The sequence below is a fragment of the Eublepharis macularius genome, chromosome 10, assembly GCF_028583425.1.
Source record: "Eublepharis macularius isolate TG4126 chromosome 10, MPM_Emac_v1.0, whole genome shotgun sequence".
Lineage (NCBI taxonomy): Eukaryota > Metazoa > Chordata > Lepidosauria > Squamata > Eublepharidae > Eublepharis > Eublepharis macularius.
This window is the reverse complement of record NC_072799.1, coordinates 12,219,316-12,239,195: the sequence shown is the minus strand read 5'-3', so window position 1 is coordinate 12,239,195 and position 19,880 is coordinate 12,219,316. Positions and strand designations below refer to the sequence as shown.

Genomic DNA, 19,880 nt, shown 5'->3' with positions numbered 1-19,880 from the left:
GCAGAGGGGCCCAATATAAACTGGACCAGCAGATTGTGAGGGGTGTGTGTGATTATGATAATTGTCTCTTTTATTTCCCCCACTGTCTCAGGCTTGCTCCCAGAGATTTTTTGGCCCTACAAAGGAAACACACAGTTATCAGTATAGAGCTCATGTGTTTACCCACAGGGCAAATAGCCATTCTAGGAGGGGGGGCAGACAACTGAAGTGGGACCATGGGAAACCTTCTTCCTTGACCTGAAACGAGAACCCTATGGCTGCTGTTTGCTCTTAAAAAGATTTCATGATGTTACAATTAGTTTGGCTCCAAAAATACTTAATGTATCAGGTTGAAAGTACAATTCCCAGAATACAAAGAAAAATATACACAATATTGCAAATGAACATGATGTTGCCTTCTTTTTAAAAAAGCTTCCTAGATCTCTTTTCCATGCTTGGACAGATTTATGTCAAATTCCTTAAATACTCTTGCAGAGAAATAGCTTCTGTTGAATCAGAGGTAGGGGGTTTGGTTCACAAACTATTTTTAATGGGGCCTTCACATCACAATTCGCATTCCTGATAATATCACACTTTAATCAATGGGTCGCCTTTAACCACCATAATGATTCTCAATCAACGTCTGGGCTGACTAGCCTGGACATGCTGATTCGCACAGTGAGAATGGAACTGGGGTGGTTTCAACACTTTGTCTGGGATCAGGGAGTTCTGCCTGTTCTCATAGAAATGTGTGGACCTTACTTAGGATCCTTGCTATGTGTTCCCAGACTTCCTGAACCAAGACAGGCAAGCATCAGAGTCAGACCTTTTTTTCTTGCAGCCCAAATTTTGGAACTCCCTCCCCACAGAGGTTCACCATCGTCCAAATGTACTGATCATTTAGGCATCAGACAGAGCCATTATAAAATTTCTTAAGTATTTAATTCAGTCTGTTCTGTTGCTCTCTTGTTTATATTCACTTCTGTTTTTAAATTATACTAATTACTCTGTTTGATCGCTCCTGGTCTTGCTTCCATTTTGGCTGGCATTTTAAAACTTGTACCCATGGTGAGCGGGTTTCCCCCCATTTTCAGTGCAACCTCATTAATATTTGCATTGCTGTTTTCTTTTGGACCTGGAGCTGCTGGCTTTTAGTTTAAGTTGGTTTAGCATGTCAAAGGATGTTAAAAGCAGCCTCAGAAGAGGACTTCTTAAAAAATATTGAGCATGCAGGTGTAAAAATAGGATACATTATTATTAGCTAAATAAATCAAAACTCCAATAGCACCATAAAGACTAGCAGCATTTATTTCAACAGGAAGCTTTGTCAGTCTGAGCTCACTTCTTTAGATACGTGAAGAGGAAATCATTTTGGAAATTTGTATATGGAAAATTACAAAAGGAGGGGGGTCCCTATTTACTATTGGAGCTTGGATTTATTTAGCTAATAATAATGCTTGTTGATATGGAGCCAATGGAGTTTTATTTTGCTGTAACAAACTAACACAACTATCCCTCTCATAAAACACATTCTTTGCTCAAGATGGGTATCTGTGTTAGTCTGTCTGTAGCAGCAGAACAGCGCAAGAGTCCAGTAGCACCTGTAAGACTAACAAAATTTGTGGCAGCGTATGAGCTTTTGTGAGTTATACCTCACTTCTTCAGATACTAAGCTGTAATCTGAAGAAGTAAGCTATGATTCTCAAAAGCTCATACCCTACCACAAATTTTGTTAGTCTTTAGGTGCTTCTGGACTCTTGCTCTTTTCTACATTATTTGCCTTATGCCATAACACACTCAACAGGTGATAACAGAAAGATGTGCATCCGTTGAGTAACTTTCTGTGGATCATCTGTTAAAGACGGAAGCATATCTGCTTCTGTTTGGCAGCATATTTGGCAACACTGCACAACGAATCTGGGCATTGGTATGAGTTCGGGTCTCAACTACAGAACAGGCACTTTCAAAAAGGTCTCAGGAGACTTTGGCCCTGTACAGCTAAGGCCAAAGCCCTGCTTATCCATTTTCATCTCTTCTCAGGTAAATAAGTTTTAGGCGGGTAGCTGCGTTGGTCTGCAGTACAGCAGCAGGATTTGGGTCCAGTGGTACCTTAGAGACCAATAAGATTTTTAGGGTATAAGTTTTCGAGAGTCATAGCTCCCTTCTGCAGATACAGCTGAAAGGAGGGGAGCTTTAATTCTCGAAAGCGTATGCCCTGAAAATCTCAAATCTTTCCCTCAGGTAAATGATAGGACCGTCGCGCAGCACAAACATGCGCGCGCGCCGGCACACACATACAGAGAATCACTCTGAAAAACCAGCCTAGGGAATCGCAGGGGGAGGGGGAAGGCAAATCTTTTCTCATTGGTCAGCTGCGAGCTTTGCCGTCACCGGCCTCCCCGACAACAACACCAACTCTTCCAGCCGCAAAAACATCCGGGAAGGCCTGGCGAGGCAACCCTAGCCTCTGTCCAATCAAGCGCTCGTGCCCCGCCGGCCAATGAGCAGGCGGAGATATTCGGGCGGACTTTTCAAAACAGACTTCCCCCCGCCCCCTCCTGTCCCTTTAAAGAAGTGATTACCCCTCGGTCTCCTTCCGCCTTTCCGTTGCCTGAAAGTAATCCCCGAAAACAAAAACACAGCACGAAGCGAAGGCGGCCGAGCCCGCCTCAGTCACGAGAGGAAGTTATCCCTGTTCTGGGACATTATGATTTAAGAGGAAAAAAGGGAAGATTCATTTTTTAAAAAATCCCTGAAGGGACCACATCGCTCAATGGGGTATCTTTCCGCGCGGAAAAGAGCGGAGCGAGGAAAACAAAAGCAACAGGAGGAGCGGTTGCGGGCGGGTCACGTGACGAAGGGGGCGGGGCCGCGGCGGGTCTTGGTCGGGCCGACTCCATTTTGAGGAGTCTCTGAGGCGCTTCTGGCTCGGCTGCCCCTCGGAGGCGTCCGGAGCTGGGAGATGCTGTCGCCGCTGGTCTCTCGCTGACGGCGGGGCGGGGGAAGACCGGGGCTTGAAGAAGGGGCAGGAGCGGCTGGATGCGGGGCTCCTGCGGCGAGGAGGACGGGCACCCGCCGCAGCTGTCTTGGCCGCTGTTGTCAGGCTCGGCCGCCTCCGTCGCTGCTGCCGCTTCTTTAGCCCCCGACCTTTCCTCCTCCGTCCTCTCCCTGGGAAGGAAGCAAGACGGGGCGCTGCTGAAGTGAGTGCGAGCCGGGGCGGCGGAGGCGGCTGTGCGGGGCGGGCTGAGGCTAGGGTTGCCAACCTCCCGGAACTGCTACCGATCTCCAGGCGACAGAGATCCGTTCCCCCAGGGGAGAATGGCTGCTTAAATGTAATACTGCCAACCTCCAGGTGGTGGCTGGAGGTCTCCCGGAATTCCAACTGATCTCCAGGTGACAGAGATCAGTTTCCCTCAGGGTGGATAAAAATCAATGATTTTTTTAAAAAAATCAAAAAAATCGGATTTTTTATTTAAATCGGATTTTTTAAAATAAAATGCTTTTTGAGGAAAATTTATTAACATCCAAAGGTTATTCCATCATGAAATAAAGATTAGTTTTTAATTATGTAGAATAAGGCTGTATATGTTTAATTTTTTTGGTAAATAAATTCCATTATTCCATTCAAAATGTCATGCTCTTCCAGAGGTTTTTGTAAGATTATTGGGCAGTTTCTCTGCCTACAAGATATTATCACAGATGCTTGGTTTTGCAGTTCTCAAAACTGAATTTGTGTCAGCTCAGTAGAGATCACATGCCTCTTCTTCACAGCAAAAACGTTATAACATGAACAGAGTTGAGAAAAAGACCTTAATCCTATTGTTCTACAAACCTATGAAGACAGAATCAACCCATTCCAGTGCTAAGTTTCAAGAAGTTCAGTGAATAGAAACAATATTTTTCTGATTGTTTGGAGTGGAATAGATCTGCACAAGAAGAAACTAAGTGTGAGGAGGGAGGGGCAAGCAGTACAAAATGAAAGTGAAACTTTTTGAGCACAATACTGCACAAGTCTTTGGATCTTTTGTGTGTATGACCTGAGGTTTATCACATTCTTTCCTTGGAGGAAAAAACCTATAATAGCAGGAGGCCATAAAAGAGACCCAGTTTGGGAATACTTTAATGAAGTTCCTTTACCTATCGGTAAGGCAGGCATCTACTTGCATATTAAAGTTATACCAGCAAGAATTAGTCTTTATGTAGAAAACTATGATTTAAATCAAGCCTTACTAACTAGTAATTTAAATCGTGATTTAAATCAATTTGATTTAAATCAAATCCACCCTGGTTTCCCTGGAGACGATGGCTGCTTTGGAGGGTGGACTCTGTTGCATTGTAATTCTGTCCAAATCGCTTGGAATTTTCCAGCCTGGAATTGGCAACCCTTGTTGTGGTGTCTGTCTTGCGGAGGACGGAAGGAGCTTGCAGAGAACCGGGATTTCTTCCCACCCTGCCCCGAAAGACTGAGTGGGTGGGGAGGGAGAGTTTTTCTCCCTTTGTTTTGGATTGGTAATGGGGCCGCGCCTCGGAACAGGTGCGGTGAGATCCTGTTGTTGTGGTTACAGGCACAGGCGCTAAAACCTCCAGAGCTTTGGTCCACGAAAGTTTAGGCTGGGGATACAAATTATTTGTTTACGTAATTTATAGACTGCCTTTCTCACTGAGACTCAAGGGGGATTACACCAGGTGAATAAGTACAGTCCATTTCAATAAATAGTGTAAGACTCTGTCTTGACTCTGTCAAGCTGGGACTAAATAGGGACTATGAATGGTTATCACATTACCACAGGTAACAGATTTCCTTTACAGAGGTGGGGTCTGGGGGAGCTCAGTGGTACCTGGCGTGGGCTTTTGGGAACCACAGATCTCTTTGTCAGATGCATCTGGCAGGGAGAGCTGTGGTTACCGAAGGCCCATACTGCATTGGAATTGGATGGTCTAGCTGTTTGGCTTCTACAAACTAACAGGGCAAACTCCTTTGAAGCCAACTGATATACACACACCAAAAGGAGATGTTTACATATACTAGCAAAGGAATGTTTTGATTGCTCCCTCCCCCTCCCCCCCTAATTGCCTCTTCCCTCTGCTCTTCTGTGTTTGACCAGTCTCTGTATCAGGCATCTGACGAAGAGAACTTGATTCTCGAAAGCTTATGCTAAAATAAAATTGGTTAGTCTTAAAGGTGCTACTGGACTCTTTTTGATAAATAGTGTAAGTGTCCATAAATGTAATTGGGTCAAACAGCAGAAATCCAATACAAGGTTGAAAAAATGCTGAAACGGCATAAGCAGTTCTAAAACTGGCCTATTAAACGATATAGAAACTACCCAGTCGGATCATAGTTACAGCAGCAGACAGTACAGGGTAGTTAATTGCAACTAGGCCATCCCAGATGAATCTCCCTGGATGACAAAGGAAAGGGTTGAGGGCCCAGAGGAGCAGGTGACTCTGGAGAAGACGTGCGAGAGCGTTTTCCAACAAAAACGGGAGTTTTTTTGGCATCTTAAAAGAGGAACAAGATCTCCCCTCCAGCATAAACCGATGAAAGCTGATGCTGTAGTAAAAGCTTGTGGCCAAGACGGTGTTGGGGGTTGTCATTCAGGACCCAAAGCAGGTTTCTCTAAATCTTTTCAGCAGAACCCCTGTTAGTTGGTGTTCTTGGCTTCCTTTATCCAATGATCTACAGTCATCTCCCATTGTTCCCAGCGGGCATTTTTGTCATTTGTTTTAGAACATCAGCTTGTAATAGTAGAATGTGCTGTTGAATCGCAACTGATGCAGGTGACCCCAACCTTGGAGTGTTCAAGGCATGATAAGCAGAAGTGGTTTGCCATTGCATTCTTCTGCATGGTAACTCCAATCTTCCTTGGTGGTCTTCTATCCAACTACTTAGGTGGCTGACCTGCTTTGGCTTGCAAGCCCTAATGAGCTCTGGCCGAACTGGGCTATTCAGGCTGCTACATCCGTAATTCACACCAAGCGTTGATTCTCTGCCCCGTAAGTTTTTCCAGTTTGATTTTTCTGTTGCATATCTGAAGAATTGGGCCTCAACTTGTGAAAGCTCATCTTGAAACAAATGTTGGTCTTTAAAAGAGCTGGTGTGGTGTAGTGGTTAGAGTGTCTGCTAGAACCAGGTTCAAATCCCCGCTCTGCCATAGAAGTTGGATGGGTAAAGTTGGCCAGTCATAAACTCTCAGCCTAACCTATCTCACAGAGTTGTTGTGGGGATAAAATGGTGGAGAGAATTATGTCAGCCACCATGGGGTCCCCACAGGGAAGAAAGTTTAGGTGAGTATCTGTGTTGGTCTGCAGTAGAACAGCAGTTTTTAGAGTCCAGTGGCTCCTTAGAGACTGTTATGATCTTCACTTTCTTTGGGGTGGATTTTGCTTTAATCTTTCCCTTCACACCCTCTGGGTAGTTAGCTGCCACCAGGAATATATTATTCCAAAATGTTTTATTTAAATTCTCCCTTTCGTAACGTGTTTGAGCGTCAGGCTCCTTCGTGGTTCTATGTGGCCCTGAGGATAGGAATGGGAGATAACTCTGGGATATAGCAAAACAAGGTTTATTTTTTTAAGAAGCGTATTGGTTACATAAAAGTCGTTCTTAGTTCTTCTAGTTGCTTCATCCAAACTCATTCACACCGATCTCTTGTAAGGCTTCACACACAGTTAGCCTCTTTCTCTAGGCTCTGTATTTCTCTCACAGAGAACTCCTCAGACAGCACACAGCCAGCCTGTTTTCTTTTCACTCTCAATTCTTTCTCTCTCAGGCGCACACACAGTTTGCCTGCTTCAAATAGAATGAATATATAGTCTCACACACACACTCATTTCAGGCTTCCACTCAGGTTGCCTTTCCCTCACAAATACATGAACACACTCAGGCTGCACACAGCTCGCCTCTCTTGCCCTAACTGAACTTTTTCTCTCCCTCAGTAACTGAAAACTGCCTTCACTCCGCCCACTCTGTCATCAACCAATCATATCACTCACTCATTTCTCTCTCTCACCCCCCACTCTTCACCTATCTCACCAAACATTTAAAGACACATGCACCCATTTCTTGAAATCATTACAGAGACCAACAAGATTTTCAGAGTGTAAGCTTTTGAGAGTCAGAGGTCCCTTCTTCATATAAATTGGATGGTTTCTGAAGCAGGGAGCTCTGACTCTCAAAAGCTTACACTCTGAAAATCTTGTTGGTCTCTAAGGTGCAACTGGATTCGAGTCCTGCCATTGGGAAGAAAGATAGGGTATAAGTAAATAAATAAAGGTGCCAGTGGACTTTTGTTTTTCTGTGACTGGCTGACAGAGGTTAGGGAGGCTTTATCCAGATTTTAAGGTTGGCTGAAGGTGGCAGTTGTAGACTCTTGCCTAGAATTCTGGAGAGTGCTAATAAGATAGGATTTTTGCAGTGGTGGAAGCTTGGTGATTTTTGGACATGTTGAGAGGGGGGAAAGCTAGTGACTCTTGAGAGGGAGGTGGGTTATTTATTGAGCAAAGATTGCGTGGCACGAAATGGGTAAGTGCGTGTTAATCAGCAGCACGTCCTTTATGCAAAGAGAGTGAGGTATGCACACTCCTGAAGAACATGATCAAAAAGTTTTTTGGGGTTGTCTCTGGCTAGGCTAAAGGTGAAGAGAAGACACTGGGAGGTGCTTTGCGGTGGTCATCTGGAAGCTAGAATTGGTGAGGTGGTGGCACAAGGGCTGAAGTGTTTTACAAGATCAATCCTCTGAGCTGTAGTTTACTCAGCATTTAGCCCCAATTGGGTGTCTTTATGGTGGGTCTTATTTCAGCGGGTCTTGCTTCCAAGTAAGCGCGCATTGGTCTGCAGCTTGATTGTGAATACGTTGCAGTTGATTGCTTCTCTGTGTGTGTGCATGCATGCATTAATTCGTTCTCTTTGCCCCCCCCTTTGGTCATATATGGAAATTGCTGCCACAGTGTGTACGTGACAGCTGCTCTTCTACACTTCCCCTCCTCCCCTCGGCAGCCTCTCGAACCCTATGAAAGAAGGGGAGGAGTTTTTCCTATTGTTTTCAGTGTGAAACAGGATTCATCATCTCTGTTGTTTCTCTCTCACTGAATGGCTTTGACATCTGTGGTAAAAAAAATATACTACATTAGATATGTGAAGTGGTTCCAAAAATATGTTGGTAAGATTTGTCAAGAATTGTTAGCTTTTTTAATATGGCTGGTGAAGGCAGAAGGCTTAAATGGATGTTTATGACACATACGTTAATAGCTATAAACAAATGTACTGTTTTACATATTTCTTCTCCCTCTGAGAGAATTTACATATATATATATTTTCTTTTTTCTAAGATGAAGGATACCGGAGCAGAAGAACAGATGGGCAGTTGGCTCTTCAAGCAGCTGAAGCTCCATTTAGATCAGGAATGGAAGTACCAGCCTCAGGAGAAGGGTCTGAGCCTGATCGAGTGCACTGCAGAGGTGAGCAGTTGTAGGTCCCTGGGGACAAGGACTGGTGGTTGAGCAGCAGCTGTGGCAGAATTATGTGAGGAAATGGTCAGAAGCGCAGGGGGTTACTCGCCCCATTGCCTTTGTTTGGTAAGGAGAGATTCTTGTTTTCAGCAAATGCCAACTCTTTCAACACAAGCTACAATCAAGCCAAAATTAAGTTCTGCTACATCCCATGGAGATTAATTACAGAGGCTTTAGTATGTATGTGACTGACCCGTTCAGATAAACAAAACTTGACGCCTTTTATTGGATTGTACCAATTGTTGACATCTGATGGCAGAAATAATACTCCATACAAGGTTATTAAAAATACACAACGCTTGTTCATGTTGGAACCATCTCTTAATCCTAATGGCTGTTTTTTGTATAGCCTGTCTCATGGCACTGTGTTCTTTAAGAACCTGAATAGTTCGAGGCTGGCTTTGTGATGTTGGTCCTTGAATGTGAAAAAAGAATGATTAAGGAAGTACTTCAGCCTGTGTGACTGCAGGGCTTTGGAAGGCCAGAGACCCCCACTGCGTGTCAGTGTTGCCCCCACATGTGACTGTAGCCAGGCCGTAAGCTACGTGCGCCGTCTTCTGCAAGTGTCTATTGGAAAAATGAAGCAAACGCATGAGATCAGTCTCTCATATTCCTATAGGAGGAGAGCCTGCCAGGCTGAAAGCAGGGTGTGCCTCATTTGTGTGTGAGCTCTCATTGGCCAGCAGGAGCAGTGTCTCTTGGGGTCTGCAATCTGAGGCTGAACTCTCCCTAGGCATGTTGCTGACAGTGTGGGAGTAGTTCTGGCCCCCAGGCAGCTTGGAAGGGGGATCATTTTCCTGTTCTCACCCCCCATTTCCCCAGTTGAAAGAGGTTGTCTCCACGCCTGTATTAGAATATATAGGCAGGGATCCGTAAATGTGGGCATGCCTTGAATTTGATTGCCCATGCCCCTTCTCTGTCAAGGAGAGTGGTAAGGACTTTCTCCTTGAGGTGCACTGATTTCAGATCCACCCTAAAAACAGCAAGGCTTCTGTCTGATGTTATGGTGTCTGTGTGGTTCAGTGTGGTCAGGGAAAGCCCCTGCCTTTTTCTTGAAGCCTGAAGGCAGGCGGGAGCTCTCTACTTGTTGACTTCAGCGTTTTTCTCCCTCCTTTCAGCATGTTTCTGAGGTTCAGTGCTATGTCTGGGAGTATCCCTGTTCTTCTGCCCTGAAGAAGGGTGGGACTTTTTCTGCTCTTAATGAACTTAATGTTTGTCTTGCTACAGAATGAAAACACTTTATGTCCAAGACTGAGGAATGCAAAAGTAGAAGATCTCTGGAGTCTGACCAACTTCTTTGGGTTTGCCATGGAAACATTTGTTCTGGCTGTCAACATTCTGGACAGATTTTTGGCACTTATGAAGGTATCTGAAAGTAGAAGAAACTGTTGTTATCAGATTGTATCCCTGTTGTCTTGAGTATGGACTCTCACAGATTTTGGCACCAACTTTGCTGTTCAAATGCGATAAGATGATTGATTTCTGGGGATCTAGAACCACAACATGATAAATTGTGTTGAGAATTAGAGAGTTCATTACAGGACATCCCAGGTTGTTAAACATTAGTCCATGTGTGTGTGTTTAGTAATCCCATGTTTTTCTTGTCCAGTCTCCTGCTATGCCTCTTGCTACTTTGATCTCAACTCTGATTGTTGTCATGTCCTTTTTAATGTGACCAATAGAATCCTGATGCTCGGTGCCAATCTATTGCAGAAGTTCTGCTGAATACCCTTCGTCATAATTAGTAGCATAAATGGGTTTGAGGTTATGGTCTGAGTTGGCTGCAGTTTGTTTTAGTATTGCAGGAGTCTAGCTTTCTAACATAAAGGCCTTGTTCTTATCACTGTAAAAACTGAATTTCAACATAACGCATGGAATGCTAGATGAACACTCAGACCAGTAATGTACTGTGCTACATTTGCCATCCATTGCATATCATTGCCTGCTGCTGTGATAGTTGTTCTTCAGTGTTCTTTTCCCTGTTTTTAGGTGAAACCTAAGCATTTGTCATGCATTGGAGTCTGTTGTTTCCAGCTGGCTGCTCGAGTGGTTAAAGAGGAATGCAACATTCCATCCCTCCATGATGTTATCCGCATTAGCCAATGCAAATGCACTGTGTCCGACCTGAAGCGGATGGAAAAAATAATCTCAGAAAAACTGCACTTTGACTTCAAAGCTACTACTGCCTTAACCTTTTTGCACTTGTACCATACTATTGTACTCTGTCATACCTCGGAAAGGTAAGTGATGGATCAGTTTATTTTCCTATTCTTCAATAGATAACTCAAGGGCCACATCCTCCCTGGTAGCCTTTTGCCTCTTCTCTACGCCCCTTTTGTTTAGAAGTCCTTAGCTACCTGTAGTGGCTGTAGATACTCCCTAGTCCTGGTTGACGTGTTCCCTTTTATGTGCTCACACACAGTGGGATTCTTTTTGTTAAATAAGCAGCTTTCTTTGTCTAACTTGACTCTTAATCTTGTTCCTTATAGGAAAGAATTGCTGAATCTTGACAAACTGGAAGCACAACTCAAAGCTTGTAACTGCCGACTAGTTTTTTCAAAAGCAAAAGTAAGTAAATGATCGTTGTGGCAGTTAGGATTCAAAATATAATGATGAGTTACTGAACTAAATGTGTTTGTTTTCTCAGCCATCCATCTTGGCCTTGTGCCTTCTCACTCTGGAAGTACAGACTTTGAAATCGATTGAATTGTTTGAGATTGTCATGCGTGTTCAGAAGCATTCAAAGGTAAAAAAAAAAACCACGACTATATCATTTCTAGTTACACTGAAGATTCCAGGGCCCAAGGTGGGGGGGGGGGGACAAAAAGAGGGTCTTGAAGGAAATCTTCCAATTGAAAGGCAAACATCATAATGCTGGAAGGCAAACTTCAGAAATAGAAAAGCACTAAGAGCTCTCTAGATGGTGGAATGAATGTAGTGATGTCACCTCGCTGGGTGTCGTGGTGACTGTGAAGAAAAGATGGAAGTGGCAGAGATGAGGCCTCAAGACTTTTATTGATACCACAAGTGGAAATGAGTTCTGGTTGCTGCTTCTCAGCAACTCGTCTCCATGGCAACATATTTGATAGCGGAGGTTGTTCAGTTGCCAGCATTCCCTGTCACCTAGACAGAAAGTTGCTGATGTGGCTTAAATATGTCTGGCCTCACTCTGAAGATGGCCAAGTATCTTTTAAAAATATTCTCTTCCCTACAAAAATCAAGTATCGGTTGCAGAAGACTTTGTAAGATCTCTGCTAGCTCAGCATTAGATGTGCTGTGGCTGAGGGGGTGAGAGCAGCTATGTCATCATGTGAGAACCCGCAAATAAGCTGTGGCAAGAATTGAGCACAGGTGACATTCCAGCATATTTGTAGGGCTACCTGACACTATACTTACCTGTTTAGCATATCACCTGAACCACAGTCTTACTTGATGTGAATTCCATTGGAACTTGCATATTTGCTTTAGGCAAGGGTAATTAATGAGGTATTTGAAATCCATCAACAGCTTGATCCTCTGCATCTTTGGATGTCTACTGTGTTTGTGAGGGCATACCACCAAATAAGTGCACATAGGATTATAACTGTGTTGGATTTATTACAATCCTCTTTTTTGAATAACAGTATGATAATTACTGGGTGACCTTGGGTCAGTCACAGCTTCTAGGAGCTCTCTCAGCCCCACCTACCTCACAGGGTGTTTGTTATTGTGGGGATAATAATGACATACTTTGTAAACTGCTCTGAGTGGATGTTAAGTCCTCCTGAAGGGTGATGTATAAATCAAATGTTGTTGTTGTTAAAAACTTCTTTCTTTCTTTGTTAAAGATAAGTGACAGTGATTTGCTGTACTGGAGAGAGCTGGTGTCAAAATGTTTAGCCGACTACTCTTCTCCTGCATGCTGTAAGCCAGATCATAAAAAGCTAGTTTGGATTGTTTCAAGACGTACCGCCCAAAACCTTCAAAACAGCTACTATAGTGTTCCTGAATTGCCCACCATTCCTGAGGCTGGATGCTTTGATGAAAGTGAGAGGTATGTAAATCCCATGAGCCCCTCTTTGAATAGCTGCCTCAGATTTTGACAGCTGTTGAGTTATTTAATGCCAGTTCAGTTTGCTGAATGCAGTTTCTTTTCTGACCGTTCAGTATAAGGACTTACGATAGTTAACGGCTAAGCAGCATTGGTTGGTTTGCCTTTAGAAAGATAAAACCTCATGTATTGAATGAAAGCAGAATATACTACGGTACCAAAAACACAAGTACAAAGAGACTTGCTAGTGGGCTCAGGGAGAAGAGGAGAAGCTGACAAGATGACTGGCATAAAGAAGTGGAGGAAAAAGTGGAGGAAGAAAAGCACCAGCGAGAGTGGTTACTGTAGTCAGGGGGAGGGGGCTGGCAGTGGAAAGGGGAGGAAGACTCTTATCTGAAAAGTGAAAACTAAAAAAAGTTGAAAGGGGAGAAGAGAATAAGGCGGGCTGGTGCTGAGAAATGGAAGTGTTTACCCTGGTTAGAAGACAATTGATTTTAAATATCAGGACAAAACCCAAATTCAAAAAAAGTCCAAGTAAATTTTCAAAAGTTTTGAAAGATGTCTAGATGAGCCCAGAAAACCTGCTCATTCTTTTAGTTCAAAGCCAACAACACAGGCCTGTTAGCTGTGAAACTTTTTACCCATCAACACAACTGTCTCTTAAGAGTCACCTCTCAGTGACATAGTCACATGATCAGTTGCCTATTCCTAGAAGAAGCCATGGTGCGGAGTAACCATCTTTTTCTCCATAGCTCTATGTAGACCAAATGGAAAGGGAAAATGGTAGTTGGGTCAGTAAGGCAACATTAAAACGGCTTTATGTTGAGCACCTTTAACACCGTTCACTCACTATTGAGTGACAACCAGATAACATAAGCTTAAGCATTAATGCTTAAATGGGGAGGGGCTGTGGCTTTGCATGCAGAAGGTTCCAGGTTGACTCTTCAGCATCTTTAGTTAAATCTGGAAGATAGTAAGTAATGCATAACTTCTGAGGCACTGGAGAATTGCTCCCAGTCAGAGTAGACAATAGTACAATACTGACCTTGAACGACTAATGGTCTGACATGGTGTAAGACAGCTTCGTGTGTATTTATCACCTATGGGCTGGTCGTTCTTTTTAGATTTTCCTATGGCATACTGGTGTGTACTACCTTCACAAAGCTGGAGTTCATATTTGAGATCTATAAACAACCGGGCATAATAAGTCTGTGTCAAGTGATCCTGAGTGTGCCGTGTTGCTTGAGAACACCAAGTGCTTTGCAGGTCAGATCAGTAATCCCTGTTCCTGGGTTTCTTCCAAAAGAAAACTGCACTAGGTGGATTCTTTTGAAAGACTCACAGAAACTGCTATGGCGTCAACCAGAAATTGGCCAGAGAGAATCATCCCTGGCCGATTACTGCTGCTTTTACAGTTATTGGGAGCAGTCAATTGAAAATCAGCTCCCAGCTTTCTTGTTAAAGATACAGGTGATCAATACATGAACACGCACCTATCACATTTTACACAATGTGCATATATTTTGTACCTGGGTGCGTCTACCCAGTTAGAAAATGTGGCTTTAAAAGCTGCTGTGTATAGAATCATGTGCTTTCTACATTGTGTGGTGGCATAACTGCATGCTGTGGTGAATCAATTGGCACAACTGTAATCCTTGGATTAAATGTCTAGGAGCTGCTGACCAAAAGCCCAAAAAAGGATTTCGCTCTTCTGCTGACTATTAGTAGAAATTTCATAGCCCATTACTGGCTTTGAAAACAGATTTAAATGCCGAAGACCCTTTTTTTAGGAAGGCAGCTTTTAGCCAGCTGTGAGCAGACAGGAGGCTGGAGTTGGTCGTAGTACACAATTTTATATTTAAAACTGAAGACAGCTTCCCATAGAGTTAGATGACTTCTGCAAACACTTTTTCACTCCATAGCTAAGGAGGCTAGAGAAAGCAACCTTGAGATCTAGCAGAAGACATTTTGAAGAAATTAGCATGGTGCCATGTTAGTTGGTTTGGCACAGTGCTGTTCTCAAGAGTTTGGCTTGTCATGCTCTGAATCTTTGGCAACTGGGTCCACCAGTGGAATGAGGCCAAGCTATGAGACAATTGCCCAAAATGCTTTCCTTTTTGCAATTTCAATCCCTTTTTCAAGCAAAAGTGATTAGACTTTGAATCGTACTCATAACGGATGCTCTGTAACATCTTTGTTAAAATGATTACCAATAAACAGTGTTTATCACTGATTGTCACAATTAAGTTCTTGATGACTAGTTCTCCCCTTGATCCAAAAATTATGAGTTCTGGACAAAACCCTTCCAAAATACAACTTGAAAAGCAGAATATATCTTTGAAATTCTTATTTTATGTGCCTGGCTATAGAAATTGTGGCGCTTTGAATAAAGATTCTGATGCAGAAAAAAAGTGGTACAAATAATGATGGGGAGGCTCAGAGGCGTTACCCCAGGTTGCAGCTGCAGTCAGGTTGCTACATGTAGGATCCTTTAGAGAGCCTGATGGTGCAGTCCTAAGATGGCTTTCCTGGGAGCAAGTCCCATATTAGTAGGATTTTTAAACTACCAATGTTGGTTCCAGTTTCTATAATGGAAGAACTTACATGGCCAGCCTGTTCTTGATCGCCACAGTTTTGTTGAGCGATGGTTGACTCTTTTATTAGAATTGCTTCAAACATGTAAGTGATTCAAGCCTCTGGGTTAATGCTCTGCCCTGGATTGCATGGTTGAAAGATGCCCTTTTGGTACAACAATGCAGCATGTGGAATAGCTAGTGCTTAAAATAAATTGGCTCCAAGCCCCAACGTGGGCTTGAAGCATACTGATGTGGCAGAACCACTTATTCTCCAGTTATCATTTCAGGATGCATGAGGTCATTCTTTTTAACTTTTTCCCCATTAAAACTCTCCTCACAAGCATAAAATTTACTCATCAAGAAAAGGGCTGTGCCATCAGCCTTGGGGTGCTCATGGACCTGCCATTCTGTCTGAAAAGCAGGTTGGCACAGTGGCCAACAGCACCTTCTCTCCGCTGCATCTGGTCCACCAACTCGCCTTTCTTGAACTCTGCTGGTCTGGCAGTGCTGATCCATTCTTTTGTAACCTCGCAGTTGGATTACTGTAACACAGTCTATGTTGGGCTGCCCTTGAAGACAACTCCAAAACCCAGCTGGTTTGGAATGTGGCAGCCTGATAATAGTGACGGGCTAGCCCATGGGATCAAACGTTCCCCATTTTGAACCAGGTACAGTTTTGAACCAGTTTGAGTTCAGTTGTTGGTACCATTAGTGGCTTGAGGCCCTCATAGCAGAAGAACCGTCTCCCATACATTTCCTGTGTGCCCACTACAGTCCTCTGGCTGGCTGGTCCCCCGCTCAGGGTGACCAGAACTTGGGCGTTAACCCTCACGGGTCCTATTCCTCGATATGGCCTACCTGAAGACGTAAGCAGGGCCCCCCTTGCTGGAGATCTTCAGGAGATGCTGCAAGTCTTGCTTCTTTGCCAGGCTTTTGATGGAGTATGAACAGCAGGCCTTTTGGGTGTGTGTGTAATATTTGGGGGTTTGTTTTTAATCAATGCTTTAATTATGATTTGCAAGCTACCTTGAGCCAGGAGGAAAGGCCAGGGTATAGTAAAAATAAACCTTTCTTGTCTGCTGGGCCTATTGACTATATGAGGCAGTTTTATTTGAGGGAGCATTTAACGATATGACTTTCCCTATTTGCGGTTGGAAATAATAGTCAGAAATACTTAGGATCTCGTTCTGAGTCATATGCTGAGTGGCTGTTAATAAAACACTCTGAAAATTGTGTCCTTTTTTGGAATATGTTATGGGGAGGAGGACTTCAGTTTGCTGTGACCTGATTTTTATTAGGGTTGATGGGAATTAATGACCATTACACATTTTTAGCAGATCCTTAGGAACTCTAAAGAAGTTGGTGTTCATTTTTATTTGAAAGCTCTCTGTGATGGACTGCATGTTTTGAAGATGCCTGGAAGGGCTGGTTACAGACCCAGTTTGCAGGTCTGTTAAGAGTGGCTCCTTCTCAGAATCAGAGAGCTGTGAATGGGAGGCTGCTCCAAGGCGACTGACTGGGTAGCTGAGCTGAGAAAGGTAGAGAATGAAATGTGAGTACGTATGTGGGGAGTTGAGAGACGGAGTCTTCGGGGCAAGCAGTTTTCCCTGAAGACAGTGGCAGGAGAACTGGGCAAGTTGGCAGGAGGTTTTGGTAGTAAGTGCAGACTCCCAAACGGGCCAAAGAGAAAAGGGTAGATCTTGTCAAAGAGAAGAGATGCTCCCTTCCCAGTTCAACAGGGAGACAGTTCTAGAGAGAGGAGAAATCCCTGGTCGGATGTGGTGGATAACTGCCCGAGGAGACGTCCTGATTCAGTTGAGGACTGAGGGAAAGCACTGCTGTGCCAGACGCTCCTCTTTCCAGCCCAGGCTACCCAATCCAAAGCCTTGGAGCAGCCTGCCACTCACAGCTCTGGTTCTGAGAGGGATTAACTCTTAACAGTCCTGTGAATGTGTGTGTAACCAGCCCTTCCACAATTCTTCAAAACATGCCGTCTGTCTCACTCTCCTACTGTAATGTGAATGTGAGCTGATCTTAGGAAAAGTAGATTTTATCGTTCCTGGGTATCTTGAATTGAATTCTTTCATCTGTCTCTGAATACCTGTTTTTTAAAAAATCTTGTGTGTTTTATGTATCTCTTGACAAAATTATTGCCTTGACTAACCTAAGCATTATACCTTCTTCGGTTCTAGTGAGGACTCCTGTGAAGATATGAGCTGTGGTGAAGAAAGCCTTAGCAGTTCTCCATGTGATCTGGAAAGCACCTTCTTCTTCGACCTCAAACCAAAAGCGAAGTGGCAGGCTCTCTTTTGATTTGGTGTGCTGCGTTGAGCTGTTAATGTATGGTAGTACTTTTGGCAATAAGTAGCTAAGCGCACTCTTCACCTTGGCAGGATTTCTCATGAAGTAACCAAACGGTATAATGTACTTTCCCTTAGTGCTTTAGTCAAATGTAGCAAGGTAGATCTGTTCAGCTAATTTAGGCTTCAGCAAGAAGCATTAAGGGCACGCTGTCCCTTAGTGCTTTTATACAGGATGGCTTTAAATGTGCTGGATTGCCCTGCTGAATTGGAAACTTGGGGTATACAAAGTTAAATCTCAATTAGAGGATTTGGGGAAGGCTAAACTGCAAAGAAGTATGTGCTTTATTTTATTTGGGACTGAAGTACTTAATCTAAACTTTAGTTGTGCATTTTTTTAAAGAAAGGAGTCTTTTAAAAATGAACTGTTTTTAAAAAGCTTGTTCAATTTCAGGAAGCTTATTTGTTTGGGCAGATGCTCAGATTATTTAGAGAGGAGTCTAAACCAGAGAACAAGCTGGTTAATATGTGCTAGGGTGTATATTAGTATTAACTTGGGAAGATCTGCTTTGAGATCTTGATGCTTCCTTAGAACAGGGGTCACCAGCGTGGTGCCTGTGGGTGTCATGGTGCCTGCTGACATCTTTCCTGGTGCCTGTCAAATGTTTTAGAAAGTGGGTGGGGCCAGGTGGAGCTTTTGATTGGCCATTGAAGATCTGATTAGCTGTGCATATTTTTGAAAATACTGCTTTGGCAGCACCTGCCACCACTGCACAAGGATCTTCACTGTGTGACTGAAGGTATGCTGCAGCAGACATTTTGTGATTGGCTCTGCCTTCTGTGGCAGCCGTTTTGTGGCTGTGCTCACCAAGCTGTGTCAGAATTCCAAAGGTGCCTGCAAGCTCAAAAAGACTGGGGACCCCTGCCTTAGAAAATCTTACTGTTAACATTCAAAAGCATTACTATTAAATGAGAAAGATTGGCATTCAGTGTAAATTTTACATTCCCTTAACTACTAACTCCTGTAGCTTATTCCAGTATTTTTCCATTATCATAAGCAAGTCCATATCATAACGCGTTTGCATGCTTAAATGAAAGCCGTTAGCGGAAAAGCAATTGATTATGCAGAAGTGTTGGTAAATGTGAAGTTGATCAAAGTGGTTGTAATGACACTTAATTGCTTGCAATTTTCTTTTAAAGCACAGACTGTATGGTTGCATTACTTAGTATTTTAAAAAAATATGCAAAGTGAGCAAAAGAAGAAAATGTACTATGTAGTATGATGATGTACTTAGCGATGCCATGGTAGAAATGAAGGGGCAACAGAAATTAGGGTGTAGCCACAAATTCTGTAGCTATTTGTCTAGGCTGAAGTACAGATGTGAATGGTGATAATGTGTGGTGTGTGCTGATTTTTTTTTATAAAGGAAGAAAACGTTTACAAAAATATGTAAAAATGTAAATTAAAACTTGTATAAAAAATCAAAAGGCAAAATAAGCTGAAAACTGTATTTTTACAGTGTGTTTGTAACTTTCTATAGGTATGTTGCATGTAGATATTAATTTATTGTATCCTGTATATGATATAAATACTGTATAGTGAAGGCTTGCTTTTTTTGGTACTGCAGGCCTTAATGTCTAAAGATGTTTTCTGGAAGCTATTTTCTCTCAAAGATAAGTCAGATCTCTTTGCTTCAATTCAATAAAACCAAATGCATTTCCTATTGGAGTCTGCTGTGGTTTTGGCAAGGGTACGCCCAAGCTCAACTGGCAGAATGAAGCCTTCTAGAACGTTCATGGCTGGTGGAAACTTGAAACATTTATCTTGGGGTCAGAACATGCTTAATTCAGAAATCCTTTCCCAGAATTAGAGCATCTCCTTGGGGCTGAACATGCTTTTCTCCAAGAGGTCTATGACTGTTAACCCCTTGTTGTAATGCAAATTTAGCCCAACAGTCTGAGGCCTCCTAATCGGACCACATGCATCACAATAAGCCATCCCTATTTGCAACTGTACATTGGAAGGCTTTAAAAAACTTACAAAACTGATATTGTCACTTGAGTGTGCTTGAGTGTAGGGAAAATGAGTTAACAGAGAGAGGCTTGGATCCTAACTATTTTTTCTGATTACAGTGCCTCACTTCTGCTGCAGGCTCCTGGTGGTGTTTCTGGAAGTCTAACCTCCCAGGGCAAGCTGTGGTGGGAGAGAAGGCAGCAAAACTTTTCCATGAGTCCTACTTCACTCGTGTATCAAAGTCAGGGTCAGAAAACTGGGCCTGTCCTTAGAAAACAGTAGCAACTGGAAGATGTGTTCGATAGTTGCCTACATGACAGTTCAGCTATTGAGGCAGAATGCCTTCGAAGCTGCGTTTGCAAGCAGACCTACCTTGATGCTTTGGCAAATTGCAATTTCAGCATACCCTCACAACATAGTTGTGTAGCCATATGTGGTGGGCCTTACTATGGAAAAGAGACACAGGGTGC

The 19,880-nt window shown here is 43.2% G+C and overlaps 1 protein-coding gene across 1 annotated transcript; it reads left to right on the top strand.

The window, feature by feature from the left end:
* Positions 1-2,860: 2,860 nt before the first annotated feature.
* On the top strand, positions 2,861-19,120 carry LOC129336684 (cyclin-G2-like). The gene is given in 9 exon segments (XM_054989968.1): positions 2,861-3,179; positions 8,311-8,439; positions 9,718-9,855; positions 10,480-10,730; positions 10,980-11,058; positions 11,138-11,236; positions 12,318-12,523; positions 17,289-17,394; positions 17,396-19,120. Coding segments are annotated over 8 exon segments (1,077 nt in total). The 5' UTR covers positions 2,861-3,179; the 3' UTR covers positions 17,465-19,120.
* The last annotated feature ends 760 nt before the right edge of the window (positions 19,121-19,880 follow it).